At 42.1% G+C, this 18773-nt stretch overlaps 1 protein-coding gene across 1 annotated transcript in view; it reads right to left on the minus strand.

Annotated features, from left to right (window-relative positions):
• The window catches only part of LAMB4 (laminin, beta 4), a 77083-nt gene that overhangs the window by 12549 nt on the left and 45761 nt on the right, over positions 1 to 18773 (minus strand). Inside the window, exons 21-28 of the mRNA XM_012720761.1 lie at positions 17873 to 18097; positions 16922 to 17142; positions 13506 to 13602; positions 11169 to 11544; positions 8069 to 8249; positions 5381 to 5572; positions 4611 to 4772; positions 502 to 646 (exon numbers count right to left, since the gene is read on the minus strand). Coding sequence (XP_012576215.1) covers positions 502 to 646; positions 4611 to 4772; positions 5381 to 5572; positions 8069 to 8249; positions 11169 to 11544; positions 13506 to 13602; positions 16922 to 17142; positions 17873 to 18097 — 1599 coding nt within the window. The remainder of the gene's footprint in view (positions 1 to 501; positions 647 to 4610; positions 4773 to 5380; positions 5573 to 8068; positions 8250 to 11168; positions 11545 to 13505; positions 13603 to 16921; positions 17143 to 17872; positions 18098 to 18773) is intronic.

Below are 18773 nucleotides of genomic sequence, written 5' to 3' on the forward strand. Positions count from 1 at the left end.
CCACACAACCCCCTACGGGTTTCCCCTGAGGAAATTGGGCTTTGCTCAGGAGGCAGTGGGAGCCCCAGAACAATTTTGGCATCTGAGTGACATGACAAAATCACTTTTGCTTTAGCTATTTTGAATGTAAAGGGAATACTTTTCTTTCTGGGTGTTTTTGGGCTCCCTCCACACCTTACTCTCCTCAATTCTACACTCAGATTTCTGGAATTTGTTGTTAGTTAAGTTTTGATGGACTCGTACACTGGATTATTTGGAATTTTAAGTAAATTTTAACATTTATCACTAAATTAATCTTACATAATAGTCATATATATATATATATTTGCTACAGAGTTCATAGTTGGGGATTATTGTCATTAAGAAATCTTAAGTCAAGGGGTCTGCCATGCTTCTGGCTTAGGCATGCCATTTTCAATTAGTACCATGTGGAATCGGTTATGATATTTGATTATACATTTAAAGGGGAAGAAAACTAGATTTGATCTTAAAGAAAATTACCTAACAAAAACTTTTTTATTTTTTTGATTAAAAGATTCATATTTTCTTCTTGAGATGTGCTTTGATTTTTCATGTTCTTCAGTTTCTCCCTTAGTTGAAAGGCATTATTTTTGGAGACTTCTGCCAGTTTACTTATATTTTTGACCTAGAATAAGAAAGAAACAAGGAAAACAGACAACAATTAGGCACATTCTGTGATATTTAATAACATAGCATGGCCAAATAAGGCTGTCTCAAAACAGAGGTCTAGATAACTAAACAAGACTTAAAGGAGTCTTAAAAGATGATTATTTGTTTCATTATTGTGCATTTATAATACCTTGAATTTATCTTTTAAAACATGATGAGCGATTAAAATTTTTGTTTGAAAATAACATTGTAGGTTTCCAGAGACAAATCTACAACATAATTTTTAATGTAATGTTAGTGCTCTATTAAGCCCCCACTTCACAGAAATTACTTAAGACTCTTACTGCTAGTGGTGGGCATGTTTAGTAGGATGAGAACATTTTCTTTTATACAAATTAAAATAGTTACTCTTCTAAACATTCCTCACATTCAAGTAATGTACTTTTTGAAACTGAAAAAAAAAAGCATTCTTCTTTTTAATAAATGGGCTTGAGCTGCAAGCAGGCAGCACAGATAAATTCCAAGCACATTGTACTCGTGGTGCAGGAATGATAGGACTGAGAGGCTTGCAGCCTAGAAAAGCAAGTTCTTAATTGTGTGACTTGTGAAAAGCCATGGCTTTTCCTTAGGATTTCAACAAATTAGAGAAAGAGAAAAACAGAACACAGGACAATGTCACTCTCACACTAAATAGTATTAAATAAATTAATTGTGACAGAAATAGGGCTAATTAGGAGCAAACATAATTGGTTGGGGGGAATCTTTTCTTTCTAAAGGAAAGCTACTGAATTTGAGGTATATAGATTTTGTGGGGAAGGATTTAACTGTTGTCATTGACAAATGAAACAAAAGGAAATATTTACTTGATTCAAACATGTATATTAATTTTTCAGAGTTGTTTCATAATTCTCTAGAACTTTTTAAACTTTCAAATGGATAGCAATTGCTAAGGCAGGAGAACTGAAAAGTTTTCATTACAGGGGGGAAAAATGGACCATAGTGATGGACCTTTAATGAGTGGATTGTGGTAATCCACAATTTTGCAATATATATGCATGACGTATATACATAGGTAACATTATGCTGCACACCTAAAATGAACACATTGCTACATGTCAATTATATTCCAATAAAAAAATAAAATGGGTAGTAGTAGTAGTAAGAAATGCATGGCAATTAAATGAGAAATTCAGAAATAAATCCTTGAGACCGGAAAGCACCAAAAGACACAAATGAAATGCCAGCATAGGTTAGTTGATGCTGTATTTGGTGAGAAAGAGATTGCTAAATTACTTCACTCTTAAAATATCTCTCTGTAATCCATCTGCTGTCACAATGGACTCCTGAAACTTCTCTCCCAATCTCTCTGGCACTCTCCCTCCTTCTAATCAAGAGGCACATAGCACACCACTTTATTCGCATCACATTCTGCCCCTCATCCTTTACCAGTTCTCCATTTATGAGCTGATTAAATCAGATTCTACTTCAAGGGTTATTTTTTGAAAGTAAGAGCTTAACATAATGCTTATTAAAGTGGTATAAGATTTTTCTTGGTGGGGGAAAGGCAATTTAATAGTTTAAAATTACATTAAAGAATTAAAAAGTATGTTAACCACTGAGATGAAAGACTAGGATTTGCATTTGTTTTATTCATTGTTGTTGGTCAAACAGTTAGATTAATGTCTGGCACACAATTGGTACTCAGTGAAATTTTGTTAAAGCAGAGAATAGTTACACGGGGATAAAAAAAAAAAAAGCCCTATGTAGCAGTATGGAATTGTGACTATTTACATAAAAATTTTCAATGATTTGTATGTATAGGAAAAGTATTCTCCAGCTTTGCTAATCAGAGGTTAACCGCAGAACTTGGATTCTTCTGGAACACAGGAACAAGGACACAGGAGTGTTGGTGGGGTCAGAACCAAGGAGGTGGGACTTAGGGATCAGCCTGCTGCTGGGTGTCTGTGTGTGGCTGTGTGGGCACAGCCGAGGCTCTCACTTCTGCCCAAGTCTGCCTACTTAGCTCCATTCTGAGACCCAAATTCTTTGCATATGTTTCTCTTTGCTCAGGAGTTGGTCTCTGGTGCTTGTAAACAGAGATGCTGAGTGATACAACATTTAATTTACATTGGCTTAAAAAAAAAAAAGGCCCGGGCCCTCCCTGGTGGCGCAGCGGGTTAAAGCACAGCACTGAGAATCTAAAGCCGCTTCCGCATGAGTTCGATTCCCGCCTGCCCCGGAGGTGACCACATGGCGTGGCAGACCTCTCCTGACCCGCCCGCTGCTCCCCTCAGCAGTGTACTTCGTCAATCTGCCTGTTCTGTTCCCCGCTTTGTCTCTGGTGAAGCCTCTCGCCGCCCCTGAGCCTCTGGCCTGTACCCCAGTTCTGTATGCACAAATAAATAAATCTTTAAAAAAAAAAAAAAAAGGCCCTCCCTGGTGGCTCAGTGGGTTAGCAAGCCACAGCTGATTCAGTGTGAGTTTGATCCCCAGCCTCGGAAGTGACCCACATGGGGCGGCAGACCTCTCCTGACCTGCCCGCTGCTCTCCTCAGCAGTGTAGTTCATGGATCTGCCTGTTCTGCTCCCCTGTCTACTCTGTCTCTGGTGAAGCCTCTCACTGCTCCTGAACCTCTGACTTGTACCCAAGTTCTGTATACATAAATAAATAAAATCTTTAAAAAAATCCAACAACACCCAAATCTTTAAAAGCTTTTCTTCTTCAAAGAAAAGCCCTATGCATTTCATCAAACAAGGAACAAACTAGGGAGCATATTACCATCTATTTTCAAGGTGATACGATGCTTTCACCAAAAACCCTACAGAAAATGATGTGATTAAATATTATATATTTTTTATCAATATGACTAGAGTTATAAATGAAATAATTTTAAACAATTACAGATTTTGTCATCAGGTGCTTAAATATTATAACTACCTTGTTACATCTATCAACTTAGGAAGGAATTCAAGACATAAAGGTGTATTACCATTACAATAGCTTCTAAAATTAAATCCTGACATTAAAATTTATATACTTAGTAGAATTCCATATAGACCCTAGAATTTATGAAAAACTATTCATTACTTTGTAAGATCTATAGTTTTCACATTTCTGTGTAGTGCTAGCTGTAAGTGAAACATGTCCATACAAGTCTATGACCTACAAACAGGCATTTTGCGATCTTGTTTCTTTATTTTTATTTTTTTAAGATTTATTTATTTATGCATACAGAACTGGGATACAGGCCAGAGGTGCAGGGGTGGTGAAAGGATTCACCAGAGACAGAGAGAACAGCAGATCAAAGAAGTACACTGCTTAGGGAAGCAGCGGGCAGGTCAGGAGAGGTCTGCCGCCCCATGTGGGTCACCTCCGGGCTGGTGATAGAACTCGCACTGAAGCGGCTGTGGCCGCTGTGGCCAACTTGCAGTGCTGCGCTTTAACCTGTTGGCCACCAGGGAGGGCCCTATTTTGAGATCTTTCTCTCTTCTCTTATATGCACTCACTGCATTAGATGTAAAGCATAACAGAAAATACATCATTGTCCACATTTATCCTAAATCTACATTAATATCCATATCTATACTTTCAACTTGTATTTTTGTGCATAAGAACACCCAATATCTAGAATCTATCCATTTGCTTTGGCAATTTCTTTTTTTAAAAAAAATATTTTTATTTATTTATGCATACAAGAACTGGGGTGGAGGCAAGAAGTGCAGTGCAGAGAGGATTCACCAGAGACAGAGTGGGGAGCAGCTGACTGAGACACACTGCTGAGGGAAACAGCGGGAGGGTCAGGAGAGGTGTGCTGCGCCCTGTGGATCAGCTCCATGGCTAGGAATTGAACCGAACGCCGAAGTGGTGGTGATGGCTTGATAGCACTGAGACTTAAGCCCTTGTGCTACCAGGGAGGCCCTTACATGGCAATGCTTAAGATTTCCAACAACTTTACAAGTAAAGCAAGAGAAGATATTTACCTGATTCTTTAACCCTTGAGCATGATGTTTGAAGTTATGAACCAAGGCTTCTGTTTCCTTTGCTTTCTGGAGGGCTTTTCTGGAAAGGACCAGGGAGCCCAGGCAGCCCCGGCCTCGGCAGGACGGGAGCACACACGGTGTGTCCACTCCTCCTCTGCACACCTTACAGGAGAAAAGACTGATCTGAAAAAGCAGCTTGTTGCAGAATTTTCCCTACTTTGCCTGACTCAGGAGGCACAGCTCAGTGCACCACACACACGTGTGTCCTAGTGGCTGTTTGTGCTAGTACACGCGGGTGACCCATGCCAGGTAACTAGAAACCCTCTGGGTTTCTAGTAGTTGATAACTATTAGTTATCAGTGGTGTGCCAACCAAGGCCATTTTTATATTTATAGTTTTTGGAAAAAACACTCACATGCAGAGTTTCCATGTTATACCACTATTTTAAAAATCAAGATTAGTTCTTCCCTAGAGTGAGGTGGGGGAGCAAATGTCCACAAACTATACTATTTTGGAAACAGGAGGTAATATCAAATAGCAAAACAAGTCCTAATTTTTACTTTTTTGATTTCTATCAAACTTTAACTTACAAACTAAAGATAGAGAAATTTCTGTTCTCTGTACCTTACAGGTATTACATGCATTTATATTTTATGTGCCTTCTGTACTACATATAATCCAAAAGAAATGCCACAAGAGAGAAGGAAGACAGGTGAGGAGGCCTGCAGGCAGCGGGGAGCCGCAGGCCCTATCCCAGCAAGCTTATTCACCTTTTCGTGCAATATTTGGGTATCTGGAATCTTAATCTGCTTCAGCTTTTCCAATGACAAGTTTCCTTTTGAGGAGAGTGTGTCAAAGATGGTAATTAAGTCATTCCTTATTTTTTGAGAGTTATTTATGATGGAAATGGTATCATTTGTTTCTTTTTCAGTAGAAGATGATCTCTGATGATAATTCCTGATCTTCTTTATGAAATCTGTATCAACACAAATTGAGAGAAGATAAATTTTAGGAAAACAAATAATGCATCGCCAATCAAGGTAGTTTGATTCTTTGACTACTCTCTTAATTTCAATGGTTAATACAAAACTTTAATGCCCTCTTCTTTGAATTTGCAGTTAATGGGGAAGAAGCAGATGTAATGTGAGAAAAGAGAGTACTGAGAGGTAAGCCCTTGCTGTCTGGGTACCACCTTGAGCAAATCAATTAATCTATAAATTGCTAATGTGTGAGGATTAAGAGAGATCATACGAAAAGCACTCAGTAAAATATCCTCCCCCCCCCCCCACCCCAGAAGATGCACATTGTGGCTACTTATAAGGACCCTGATAGGATAAATCAAGCAAATCAGCTAACCGGGAAGTTACAGCATTTCTGCAGAAAGCCTGAGAATAAATGGTTTTGTGGGCCTTAGCATTTCTATCACAGCAGTCAATGAAGCCACTGCTGAGTGAAAGCACTCCAAGGAGCACACACACAGGCATAAATAGGTGAGAATTTTTTGCAAGAACACTGTGGTGATACAGTGTGCCTGCACCTGATTTGAGGCTGAGGACAAGGCTGACATCCTGTTTTCTGGGTGCTTGTGTGCTCCATCTGTTCCTTCCTTAATCTGCACAAATGTTGTGAGGTGCACACTCGTGTGATCACCCTCATTTACCTACCTGTCAGTGAGGCTTGATGCCGTAGATCACTGAACCCCAGTAGTTTGACTGTAGAGCCTGTACTTTCCATATTTTAATTAAAATATAAATTCATAAAATAATGTCATTTTAATGTCATTGATAGCATGCCAAGGCTTTACACTGTAACTCCACATGCTGGGGACGAGAGGCCAAGGATCCTGATATTTTTAACCATAATCCAGGGATGAGACAAACACACCGTATCTATTACACCTTCCTGGTTCTTTTACTAATATACTCTTGATACATCATGGTTTTCATTTATTGTAGAAACACACATGCACACATTCCTAGTGCTTGGATCCTGTGAAGCCCAATTCAATCATCACCTGCACCTCTCAGCCTAAAACTGCTTTTCTTGTTTCTCTAGTCCCTGACGCAGCTTGAAGATGCTCTAACAGTCTGTCTCCTGCTTGAGGGTTGGGGTCAGCCTGTCTCCCACACTGGACTGGCATAATGAGAGTCAAGGAATTGCTATGGTCCTCCCCTTCCAGCACCCAATACCACGTCAGACCACGAGGAAACGCCTGGCCCCTACTGGGGCACTACAGAGGTTGAGGACGAGTGTGAGCCAGTTTTTTTATTTTTGTTTTTTAAAGATTTATTTATTTATGCACACAGAACTGGGGTATAGACCAGAGGTACAGGGGTGGTGAGAGGCTTCAGCAGACACAGAGTGGGGATCAGAACAGGCAGATCGATGAAGTACACTGCTGAGCGGGCAGGTCAGGAGAGGTCTGCCGCACCATGCGGGTCACCTCCCTGGCTGGGGATCAAACTCATGAAGTGGCTGCTTCTAGTGTCATAGTACTGTGCTTTAACATGTTGCGCCACCAGGGAGGGCCCGTGTGGGCCAGTTTTACATTCTTCTACTGATTTCAGTGACCCCTAATGGACTTTTAGTTTTTTTTCTGGGGGTGCCTTCTTCCAGATTAAGACTCAGAGTAAATCCCCAAATTTTACATAGATGCGTTGTGTATCATCAAGTTATTTTACTAAATTTTGGTGTTCCAGTAGAGCCAACTTTTTTTCCCTTTTAGGTCCAGATTAGATAAAAGCTTGAAGTATACAAGGCTAAGGAAAAGCAGACAATGCTTAATCTTGAAGTGGATTTCATTTGCGTCCCCCATCTTCTCCCTTGCTGTCTCTCCTGACAGTAACAAGTAGTCTGTTTCCAAAGGTACAAGGCACCTCCATGATCAGGAGATGAGCTAACTGAAACTTTGCCTTCATGTGCCATTTCTCTGCCACGCTGACCTTGGCTTTGAATGAAATTTGGGAAGTAGGACATGGCTCCCATGTGTTTCTAGGAATCATACAATATGAATTAAAGGCTTCTACCATGTTACATGACTCCAATCCCTACCAAGTTGTTATGAGAAATGTGTTCAAGCCCAAGGAACGTGTCGCACACTCCTTTCCACTCATGGTTGCTAGAAAGAGTGGCTCATACTCAGAAACGTACCTCATTTCCTTAAGGTCCTATTAGAATTTCTAAGTTGTTGTTCCCTGGCGTGGTTTAGAATTAGAGGATTGTTTTGCCTTTAGGATTTAATTTGTATCAGAGATTGTTTACTTTACTTATCCTTTTGAGTAAATGCCATTCAGGTTCTTTTATGCCTAAAAGCTGAAATATTCACATACAAACAACACCTTGAGTGGGAGCGTGTTCATGTTCAAAGTACTCTGGTGCTCAGGTTAGCACGGGATGGCTCACTCATGGAATGCCCTGTGCATTTCAGCAGTCTTTGCTCAGAAACAAAACTGAAGTGCATTTTCTCTCTTACCCATGATGCTTGTATTATGAGCTGTATTACGGGAGTGCAGATCAATTTCTTCCTGAAGACTTTCAGCTAAGAGGTTCGCTGTCTTGCTCATTTGTACTATTGTCTTGGTTAGATTTTGAAACTCATCCACTGTTTTCAGTTGCTCATTTAGCTGCAGAACTTGTTTCCTGTGGGGGAAAGTAGAATAATGTAGTCTAGTTTGTATTACATTGGACTGCTGCAAACACACACACTCGCTTTGTCACACTTATTATTACATTTCCTAAATATTAGAACTGTGTCCTGTTTCCCAGTTTTCACTTGACAAGTTTATAATTTTCTTTGTCTTATCTTTTTCTCATTCACTCAGTTTCCTGGAATATTTTGTGCTTCCTTCAAATATGATCAGTAAGCAAAGTCTAGTAGAATGAAGATTTTCTGTTTCACCTGTTTGTACTTTCTCTGTCTCCCTCTGCTTTGGGTGTTCAAAAATATGTACTCAGGCACGGTTCATTTAAATCAGCATGAGACACTTGGCTTACAAAGGGTTTTCAACACAGAAGGAAGGTACAAATCAGTTTTTTCTTTAGAAGAAATCTGCTTCTGGTAAGATGCTTTTAGTGCCACTGCTGTGCAGGGTCTTCACTTTCAATTTCCAAAAGTGACGAAGAGGTTCCTTACTGGTGAGTGTACTCCATGGGGCATTCATTCTCCACCACCTACTTCTTTGATGGGGCAGCCTTTTGTTCTGCTTCAATTTGCTGGGTTTAGCACACCCGGTGAATTCAAGCGAGTAATTAGTATATCCCTCCTGATGGGGAAATTGGGTGGAAAGCTTGAAGAGTACAGTTGAGGGAAATTACAATGTGAATTTATGGGACTAATTTATCTTGGCACGAATGCAAAGCGTTCACCAATGTTTGCTAACATTTTCTGCTCTAACTTTCTCTTCTAATGTAGACTTTTGCTGCAGGACTCAGCTGTCAGGGCTATAATTCTTCAGGCTAATAATAATAAAAATAATAATAATAGTAATTACTGTTATTATAATTGTTACTCTTTGAGCACTATGTTTCAGGCATGATGCTAAGTAACTGTCTCAAGTAATTCTCACAAGAATCCTATGACACAAAGATCACCTTGTATGATGAAAAAATTGAAGCATGGGGAAGTTTAATGACTTTCCCAAGGCCATACAGTCATAAGTAGATTTGAACCAAGGTGGCCTGACTTTGCATCTATGCTCATCACATCCTGGGTTCTTTGTTTTCTTCCTCCCCTTTGACTTGTAATCTACCCAGCAGATGTTTATTATCTAGCCATTCAGGGCCTGGAGAATCAAAGCACTGTAGAGACATCTCTGCCCTAAAGTCCTGCAGTGAGGTGTGGGCAACAAACCAGGAAGAGGTGGGCAGATGGAGAAGGTAACACCTGCCTTTCTCTGAGGAGTTCAGAGAAGGCTTCAGAGAGAGGGTGTGTGTGGCTGCTGTAACAGAGAAACAGTAGTCCACCAGGTAGGGTTGGGAGGGGTGAGGAGGGTCAGGGCACTTTGGCTTCTGTTTGAAGAAAACTCAGTAGCCCCAACTTTCCTCATCACTTTAGTTCTGACCTAGGAGTCCTCATCTCTTGCTCTTTAATCTCTGACTCTGCTTGAGCTTCTTGCAGTAGCTTTGTCCACAACATCCACTGTGGGCTCATTTTGCTTCCATTACCTACCATTTTCTACAACCACAGTCCAGAGGCCTGTGGTCCAAAACTCATGTCCAGACATGTTTTCTTTGGCCTAACAGTGCTGTTTGAAAGCACTACTGGGTTAGCTGCTTACACTGGAAAGTGGGGAACATTTCCAAAAACCTGGATATCTCCCATCTCTTGAAATGTGGAGAGATCTGGAAACACAGGGCCCCAAACCTCAGAGCACCAGACTCAGCCAGGGCGCCTGTGCCTGTTCTTGCCTTCCGGCTGGCCTTGGCCACATGACCACCTGGGCCCTGAGCTGTTGTGATGCGCTGGCTCTGACGCTGCACCACGCAGGCAGCCTGCACCTTCTCCCTTGTGTAACTTTGAAGCAATTACTGCCTACTTCTGGCGTATTGGCTTATTGATAATGAATTACTTATATTTACACTTGTGTTATGTATAACAAAAAAAAACCCAACTCTTCAACTCTTCCTTAGCAGGATCTTTTTATCGGAGATAGGATTACAATTGGCTACATCACCACAATCTCTTTGGTTTCATAGTAGACTGGGTACACCAAGGAGGATGAAAATTATACATGACTTATTCCAGTTTTTCATAGTTAGTGGCCAGTCCTGCTTAACAATGGAGTAGTTATTATTGCTCAGGAGTGGGCCTGGCTGCACTGCTCTCTGGAAGGCTGTTACAGGGCAGTAGGCACAAAGCTGAGTCAGAGTAGCTGGTGCTCTTGTTCTGTAAAAGGCCAGGCAGGTAAGTCAGAGCCAGAGTCTCTGTCCCAACTACTCAACCCGCCTTTCTAGAGGGAAAGCAGTCACAGAGGGTATGAGAATAAACAGGCCTGGCCTTGTTCCAGGAAGACTTTGTTTACAGAAACAGGTGGTGTGTCAGATTTCACCTGTGGGCTGTGAATTTGCTGATGGCTGATGTGGAGCAACCTACAGAAACTCTAGAAATAAAAAAGGATTTGATAATACATACTAAAAATTACATTGCATTTTGAAGGAATTGTACTTGTTTTAAGACTTCACACTAAATGTATGGGCTTATAAACAATGGAAGAGTTTGGAAAGACTGCAAATTTTCCATGAGTGCGTAGTTGAAAACATATATATTACTTGTAGTAGTAACTACTGGAATGCTTCCAATATTTTAGCTGGGTTTGAACTTCCCAATTAACCACCTGATGATCACTTTTTTGTAATAATAGGGCCATTTGAAAAAGTCACTTGGAATCCTAACTAAGACAGAGACACACAAAAAGGATTATCTGCCTGATGATTAACTGAATAATGCTCATTTTCCTAATATTCATGAGGGTACATTTCTAAAAGGAAGGCTGTTAAAGGTCAGTAGGAGTTAAGGTAAGCTAGGATCTTAACTATCTATTACTTAAGCACAAATCTTACCGAACAGAGTCCTGATAATCCTTGACTTTTAAGAATTCCCCAGATGAGAAAACAGGATGTTTCAGAATCCTTTCTATTTCAGACATGTTCTCTCTGAGGCCTTTGAAGTTGGCCTCACAGACAGGCAGGGTCTCGCTTTCATCTTCCATGTTCGCAGCCAGCCTCATTAACCCTTGCACCGCTTCGGAGAGGGAGGAAACCGTGTGGTCCCACTGATCAAAGCACAAGTGACACCGAGGACAAGCAGGGAACTGCTGTCCATGACCCCGGGCGCAGCGGTCACAGCGTGCGCCACTGATGCCCGCACGGCAGCGGCACATGCCGGTGTCCTGGTCGCAGCTGGGCGTCTGGGTACCTTCCCTGCTGCAGTCACATGCTGAAGAGGAAGAGAGAAGGAGCAGAGAACAGCAGTCACCTGGGTCTTGCTCACAACTCGCTCAAGGATAAAGTCTTCTCTGCTGAAAATCTCTCACTTCTAAGATGAACATTTTTTAAATGGTATAGTGATTTTAATTGATTGATGGTGACAATTTTTTATTAAGGGTCTACTGGTTTACTTCACTGCATACAAGTCAGAGAGGCAGGACCCCCCCTTCAAATGTCACCACCCCTCCCCCACCCCTCAAGCACCATCTCCTCCTGATGAACAAACAGTCCATCAAGCCCCTCCCTCTCTTAACTTCCCACCCTTCAGTGGAGAGCTTCAGTTAGACAGTCAAGATCTCTGGGGTTTGTTTCTGGTTTGGCTTTCCTAACTCTTTGTTTTGTTTATCTGTATTCCAAGTATGGGCAAAACTGTTCAAGGTCATTTGTCTTTCTTCTTCTGGTTCACTGTGCTTAGCATAATTCCCTCCAGCTCCATGTTGTTGTTCATTTTTTTAAAAATTTATTTTTATTTATTTATGCATACAAGAACTGGAGTGCAGGTCAGAGGTGCAGGGCATAAGAGGACTTACCTGACACAGAATGGGGAGCAGAACAGATGGTTCTACGGAGGTATACTGCTGAAGGGAGCAGCAGGGAAGACAAGAGAGATCTGCTGCAACGTGTGGGTCACCTCCCTGGCTGGGATTTGAACTCATGAAGCAGTGGCTAGTGATAGATAACTTAACAATATTGAGATTGTAACCTGTGCGCCACCAGCGAGGCCCAAGAGTTCACTTTTATAAAATAGCGGAGTAGCACTCTACTTTGTATATGTTTGTGTGTGTGTGCGTGCCACATCTAAGAACAAACATTTAACATCAGTATAATTTCAGAGATCTGCGCAATGCAATGACCATTAAAATATAGCATTCCTCTTTTCCTTCCAACAAATCAGTCTGTGGTTTCTATAGGGGTGTCAGATGTCATTTTTTTTTTTTTTAAAGCTTTGATGATGAGGCACCCATTCAAGACGGCCTCTCTTTTTTTTAATTTTTAAAAGATTTTATTTATTTATTCATATAGAACTGGGGTACAGGCCAGAGATGCGGAGGGTGAGAGGATTCACCAGAGACAGAGTGGGGGCAGAACAGGCAGATCGACAAAGTACACTGCTGAGGGGAGCAGCGGGCGGGTCAGGAGAGGTCTGCCACGCCATGTGGTCACCTCTGGGGCAGGCGGGAATCGAACTCATGCGGAAGCGGCTTTAGCTTCTTAGTGCTGTGCTTTAACCCACTGCGCCACCAGGGAGGGCCCAGATGTCATTTTTATCATTTGAGTTTACAGGTAGGGTCTTCACCTAAGTGAGGATCATGGCTATACGTCATAACCTCAGAGGTGCATTACATTACATTGTAATGATTAAGGAATTTTGACATAAGCTACCAATTTTATTGATTTTTATCGAACATTTAATAAAGCCCAAAGTTTTTATATAGAACAAAAATTTTGAATAAGGTGATAAACCTATTCTTTTCAAAACTAGAGTGGCTGAATTTTCTAATTAAGTCCACATTGTTAAAAGTAACAACCAAGTATGGCCCTCCCTGGTGGTGCAGTGGGTTAAAGCACAGCACTAAGAAGCTTATGCCACTTCCTCATGAGTTCAATTCCTGCTTGCCCTGGAGGTGACCATATGGCACGGCAGACCTCTCCTGACCCGCCCGCTGCTCCCCTCAGCAGTGTACTTCATCAATCTGTCTGTTCTGCTCCCCAATGTGTCTCTGGTGAAGCCTCTTGCCGCCCATGAGCCTCTGGCCTGTACCCCAGTTCTGTATGCACAAATAAATGAATTTAAAAAAAAAAAAAAAAGTAACAACCAAGTAAAATAAAGGCGTTTAAGGTCCGATTGGTCCACAGCACCCCTGGTCAGGCCGTGCTAACTGTGCTCCCACGTCAGTTACTAACACTTACGCACACACTGGCCGGGCGGCGAGCTGAAATAACTCTCCTTGCACTCACTGCAGCGTCTTCCTCCGTAGCCTGACTTACATGGACACTGGCCTGTAAGCTGTGAGAACAGTCAGGGTGAGAAACTGACAAGATTTATGATCTGATAAAAGAACGCATGTTAATACAAAATAGTTTTCCATTCAGTGATTTAGAATGTACAGCTGTGTGAAGACAGAGAAGGCTGTTCCCACGGCCAGCGCCCACCCCTGCAATACTAGGGATCCGGAGTTGATGTGTTTTGGGTGAAGGCTCTTGAATATACCGCCTGCTCCCAGCTGTTCAGAGACAGGTGGCCCCAAACTGGGAAACACACACAGATATAAATGAAAACAAAACAATTATTATGGAATGGGCCACATTCTTTTCCTCCACAGTTATGGGAGTTCGTCTATAACAGAGAGGCCAAAGACCGGACTAGCATTCATCAATTAATTTGACAATAATATGTTCTCTATGGAATGCATGATGGTATTTTATCCAATTGAGCACAATTGTGTTTTGTTCAATAGAACTTTTTTTTTTTGAGGGTTTATCTTTTAATGACAGTTTTTTACTGTTCGGGGGTAGCTTTTCTGTACCATACCAACTAGATTCTTGACCAGCTTTTCTGAAAACCAGGGAGGTTGGAAAATTAACAGAAGAAAATTTTAAAGCAAACCAGTATTGTTGTGGTTGTAGGTTATACTCAACAAACTCTGCTTAAACAACAACTTCCTAGTGACGAAAGAGCTAGGTTCATGAAGAGATGGCTCTACAGAACTTCTACAAGCTTTGGCGTTCTCAGTGTCTGTTTAAAGGTAGGAACTTGTAGGGAGCCTGTCACTCCTGACGCCTATCACGTTGCTTTTTGTCCTTGATGGTTGGGTGGTACTTTCTTACTTTGATGCTGCTCCTTGTAACTTGTTTCCACTGTCCTTTTATAGCATGAAGACGACAGGTAGCTTCCCTTTCTCCCCAGTCCTTGCCCCAGCTAGTGACAGCTATCCCAACTCAATTTGCTTCCCTTCTTTAAGTTGGCCACTCCTACCTCATTCTTTTGTCTTCACCACAGAAAAGCATAGTTCTGTCCATTATCTGTTGGATACAGGTTAGTTTGTATTTAATTGTTGTGCTCAGAAATGACCTTGATATCCTGAAGTCATCTGAGCAGCCCTGAGGACATGGCTGAATTTGCAATGGCACTCCCTCTGCTCTGGCTGAATGGATATCACCTTTTTGGCTGCCCAGACGCACAGCTGGTTCACTTGAAGCATGCAACAAAAATCCACAGATATTTTTCACATGAGCCGGTGCCAAGTTCTTACTCCCACTCTGTATTTAAACAATGGATTTTTAAAATCCAATCACAAGACTTCACTTTCATACTGTTAACATTTCATCTTCTTGTTGCCAACCAATAAGACAATCTATGAGGATATCTTATCTCTTATGCTTCCCTTACCATATCACCTTGCAACTTTTTAATATCTCTAACCCTGTCTCACTGTTGATGAGAACACTGGTCAGCATATGTGGATCTCTGTAAAAATGCACTAGGGAACACAACTGGCTTACACAGAGACATTTATCAGCTGTTGTTTAAACAGATGGGAATCTAAACGTCCATAGGTCTCCTCTGTACTCCAGTGAAAGTGTTTCCTAATTATAAAGAATACACTTCCCCCAAGGAATTCCCTATGGACCAGAGACCCCCACCCAAAACAAAACTTTGTCATGAGGGGCTCTTTGGTTAAACAATACCATTTGATTTTCATGTTCATAGGTTTCCCTTAGCTTTCATGTCTACACTGAGAACTGCACAAATATGTCTTCTTAAAGGTCTAAGAATTATGTCAGCCCATGATGTCATGAACTTTAGGAATCTCTCATGTGTTCCATGGCTGGTGGCTAGAAATGGGGAGTGGAGGGGGGTAGTTAAAGCATTCAAAGTAATCTAGTGCCCAGATCTTGGTTTTTAATACCTTTCTCCAAAAATGTTAACCAGATCTCCTTAAAGAAATGGTGGATTTGGCCCTCCCTGGTGGCGCAGTGGGTTAAAGCACAGCACAAAGAAGCTTAAGCCACTTCCTGCCTGCCCTGGAGGTGACCACATGGCGTGGCAGACCTCTCCTGGCCCGCCCGCTGCTCCCCTCAGCAGTGTACTTCGTCGATCTGCCTGTTCTGCTCCATGCTCTGTCTCTGGTGAATCCTCTCACCCTCCGCATCTCTGGTCTGTACCCCAGTTCTGTACGAATAAATAAGTCTTAAAAAAAAAAAAAGAATGGTGGATTCTAGGACAGTGGAAGGAAACATGAGGTGAGCTTAGAGCATCTTGTAGTACCAAGAAAGCCAGAAGTACTTAAAAAAGCTGGAAGGTCAAAGGGACATAGAGGTCAATCAAAGGAGCTCCCAGTGATTAAAACTGGAACAACTTGAACAGCAAAATAAAGTAGTATTAGATTATAACTCAACGTAAAGGGTCCCAAAGTCCAAACTGATCCAAACAAATGAATAAATGGGGTAGAGCAGACAAATCTCCAGTGCCAAAGAATTCCAAACCATTTGTGGAGATACTTTGCCCTCAGGAAGGTAGAGCATAGTTCCCACCCCTTATGGGTGGATTGTACATAGTAATTTCCTCCAAAAGCTACAGAACAGGAAGTAGGAAGAAGAAGAACTTTGTAGTGTAGAAACCCAAAACAGGATTTCTGCTGAGTGATCAAGATTCATGTCAACAGCGGTAAGTCCTATGAACTCAAATATATGATGAGAACACCTCCATGACCCTTTTAAACCAGAATTCAAGTCTATCATCAGAACAATACCAGAAAAATTTGCATAGAGACATCTTACAAAATATTCCTCAGAAGAACAGAAGTCATCAAAAATGAGGAACGTGAGAAATGGTCACAACCAAGACTACCCTAAGGAGACACCATGACAAAAGGAATATTAAACTCTTGCAGGTCCTTGGGACAGAGAAAGGACATCAGATTAAAAACAAGGAAGTAATGAACTGTGGACATTGATTAGAAACAACTGATGCTGATGTGATATAAAGACACCATATGCATGCTAGGGATGACAGCCCGATTTTTAAAAAAAGAAATTGTGGTTTCTGAAAGCTTTGATTCATAATCAACTTTGATTAATGATGGCTGTCCTGGATATTCTCTAGATTTTATACATAAAGTAGGGCAAGAGAAGGCTGTGTGTAAATTTGACCTTTCTAGTCACAGAGAGGTATGGAGAAAAATGAAATACTCTCTCTCAGAGCTTTTCACTCCTTGATAAATGCCAACTCCACTACCACTATGTAAGAGGACATGATAGACAAGTACACATATTTGGGAACTACCTCTTGCCTTCTCTCACTACACATGAGGAAGGTGCCTTGCCTGGTCACAGCGGCTGCTGTGGGAGGTCCGGGGGTCGCACTCACACGGCTGACATCCTCTTCCAGGAACCAGATTCCAGGACCCTTCTGCACACCGGTCACAGGTCTGGCCCGCGACGTTCGGCAGACAAGGGCACGTGCCAGTGTCAGGGTCACAGCGGCAAGCTCCTTGGTGTGGGGGACATTCAGCCGGACTCACCCCAGAAGGATGGCAGGAGCATACTAGGGTAAGAGAGCCGCGGCAGGAGGGAAGTTCAGTGGCAATGCTGCATTCAACAAACCTCATGGAGAGTCTTCTACAATGGGGGCATCATTTCTCCAAGGGCTCAGGGAAGGAACATTTTACAAAAGTACAGGATTTATCAAAACAGCTGAGTAAGTCAAACCCATTCGACTCTTCCTGGCCTTTTAAAAGAGCAAGCACATATGGTTTTGCTGACTATGTTCTAAAAGCTCAGAACTTGTGTGACTGGAAGTCTCATCTTATCTCACGCCATTCAGCAAAGCCCTTATTGTCTTCTACATCAGCAATTCTTATATTCTGTTAAAGTCACTCAGTGAGCTCAATACAATGCACATTCCTCGGCATCACTCCCAGATTCAATTCCAGGGCTTCAAGGCCCCGCCCTGGAGTCTGCATGTTCACACCCACCCCTGTTCCCAGTGACTGTGGCACATTGCCCGTGGACCACATTCTGAGCAACCGTAAATGCTCTGAATACATTAGGGCAGGTGTCAGAGGCAAACTCAGAGCAGCAGGGAATCCATGCTGGCTGCATCGCAAATACCTGTGGGGACACTGCCCATTTCTGCTGTTGAGTTCAGTGCAACAGCTCTCCAACCTGGTGGACCTGCCACTTCTGGCCTAACTGAAATGACCACTGGAGCTATCACATTCCCAGGCTGCTCTCCACTGGCCAATGACCCCCAGGAGAGGAGCAGGCAAACTTACTTGTGCAGGTCTGATTGAGGGCCGAGCCAAAGTAGCCAGGTTTGCAGAACTGACAGCGGGGCCCCTGCGTGTTGTGCAGGCATCGCAGACATTCCCCTGTGAGCCGGTTGCAGGACTCTGGGTCCTTCACATCGATGTTGTTGGTGCAGGTGCAGGGCCGGCAAGGCTCTCCTGGAATGCTGGGGTTTCCATAGAAACCAGGAGCGCATTCTCCACATTGCACGCCTGAAAGAAGAGAAGAGAAGGGTGTGGTTGGGGCCAGGACATGGAGACTGATGTAATAGAGAATAACTGGGCTCCTCTGGGGATAATGAGCAGTCACACATGGGGGATGAATAAGGAAAAGGGTCCCAAATGATAACGAAACTTTCATTAAGTGTATTAGCCAATTCAGAGAGTAAAAAGATTATTCTGAGCAAAGATGACCTGGTGAAGAATGGACTCTAATCTTTCTTTTAAAACAATGCGGTTGTGGGTGCAGTATTCCTGGGTCCTTATTTACCCCTCTGCTGCAGTTGCTTAAGTGCCCAAACTGTGAATCCCCTGTCTGCATCTGGGTTTATCCCACTTAGAATACTCATCTTCTAGTTCAGTCTTCAGTTCTTCAAAACTGACCAACCAAACCACTGAGTAAATCAAGAAAAGGTTGAAAGGAAGCAGTAAAAACTAGAAACACGAGTAACCTCAGAGGTAACAAAGATGAAAACAGTCATGTAATTTATTATCGTGATGACAGTAGTGCCCTATTTCTAAGGGCAACTAAAGCAGTTAGCAGACTTCATAAACTTTTCCTTGTTCACATTACATATGTTTATATTCATGCCTAAACTCTTCAAAATAAAAACTTTTAATTAAACAAGTACTGACTTGATTTATGCAGTGTCTGTATAACGTCCAAATC

Source organism: Condylura cristata, unplaced genomic scaffold, assembly GCF_000260355.1.
Source record: "Condylura cristata isolate star-nosed mole 26May11 unplaced genomic scaffold, ConCri1.0 scaffold00005, whole genome shotgun sequence".
Classification (NCBI taxonomy): Eukaryota; Metazoa; Chordata; class Mammalia; order Eulipotyphla; family Talpidae; genus Condylura; species Condylura cristata.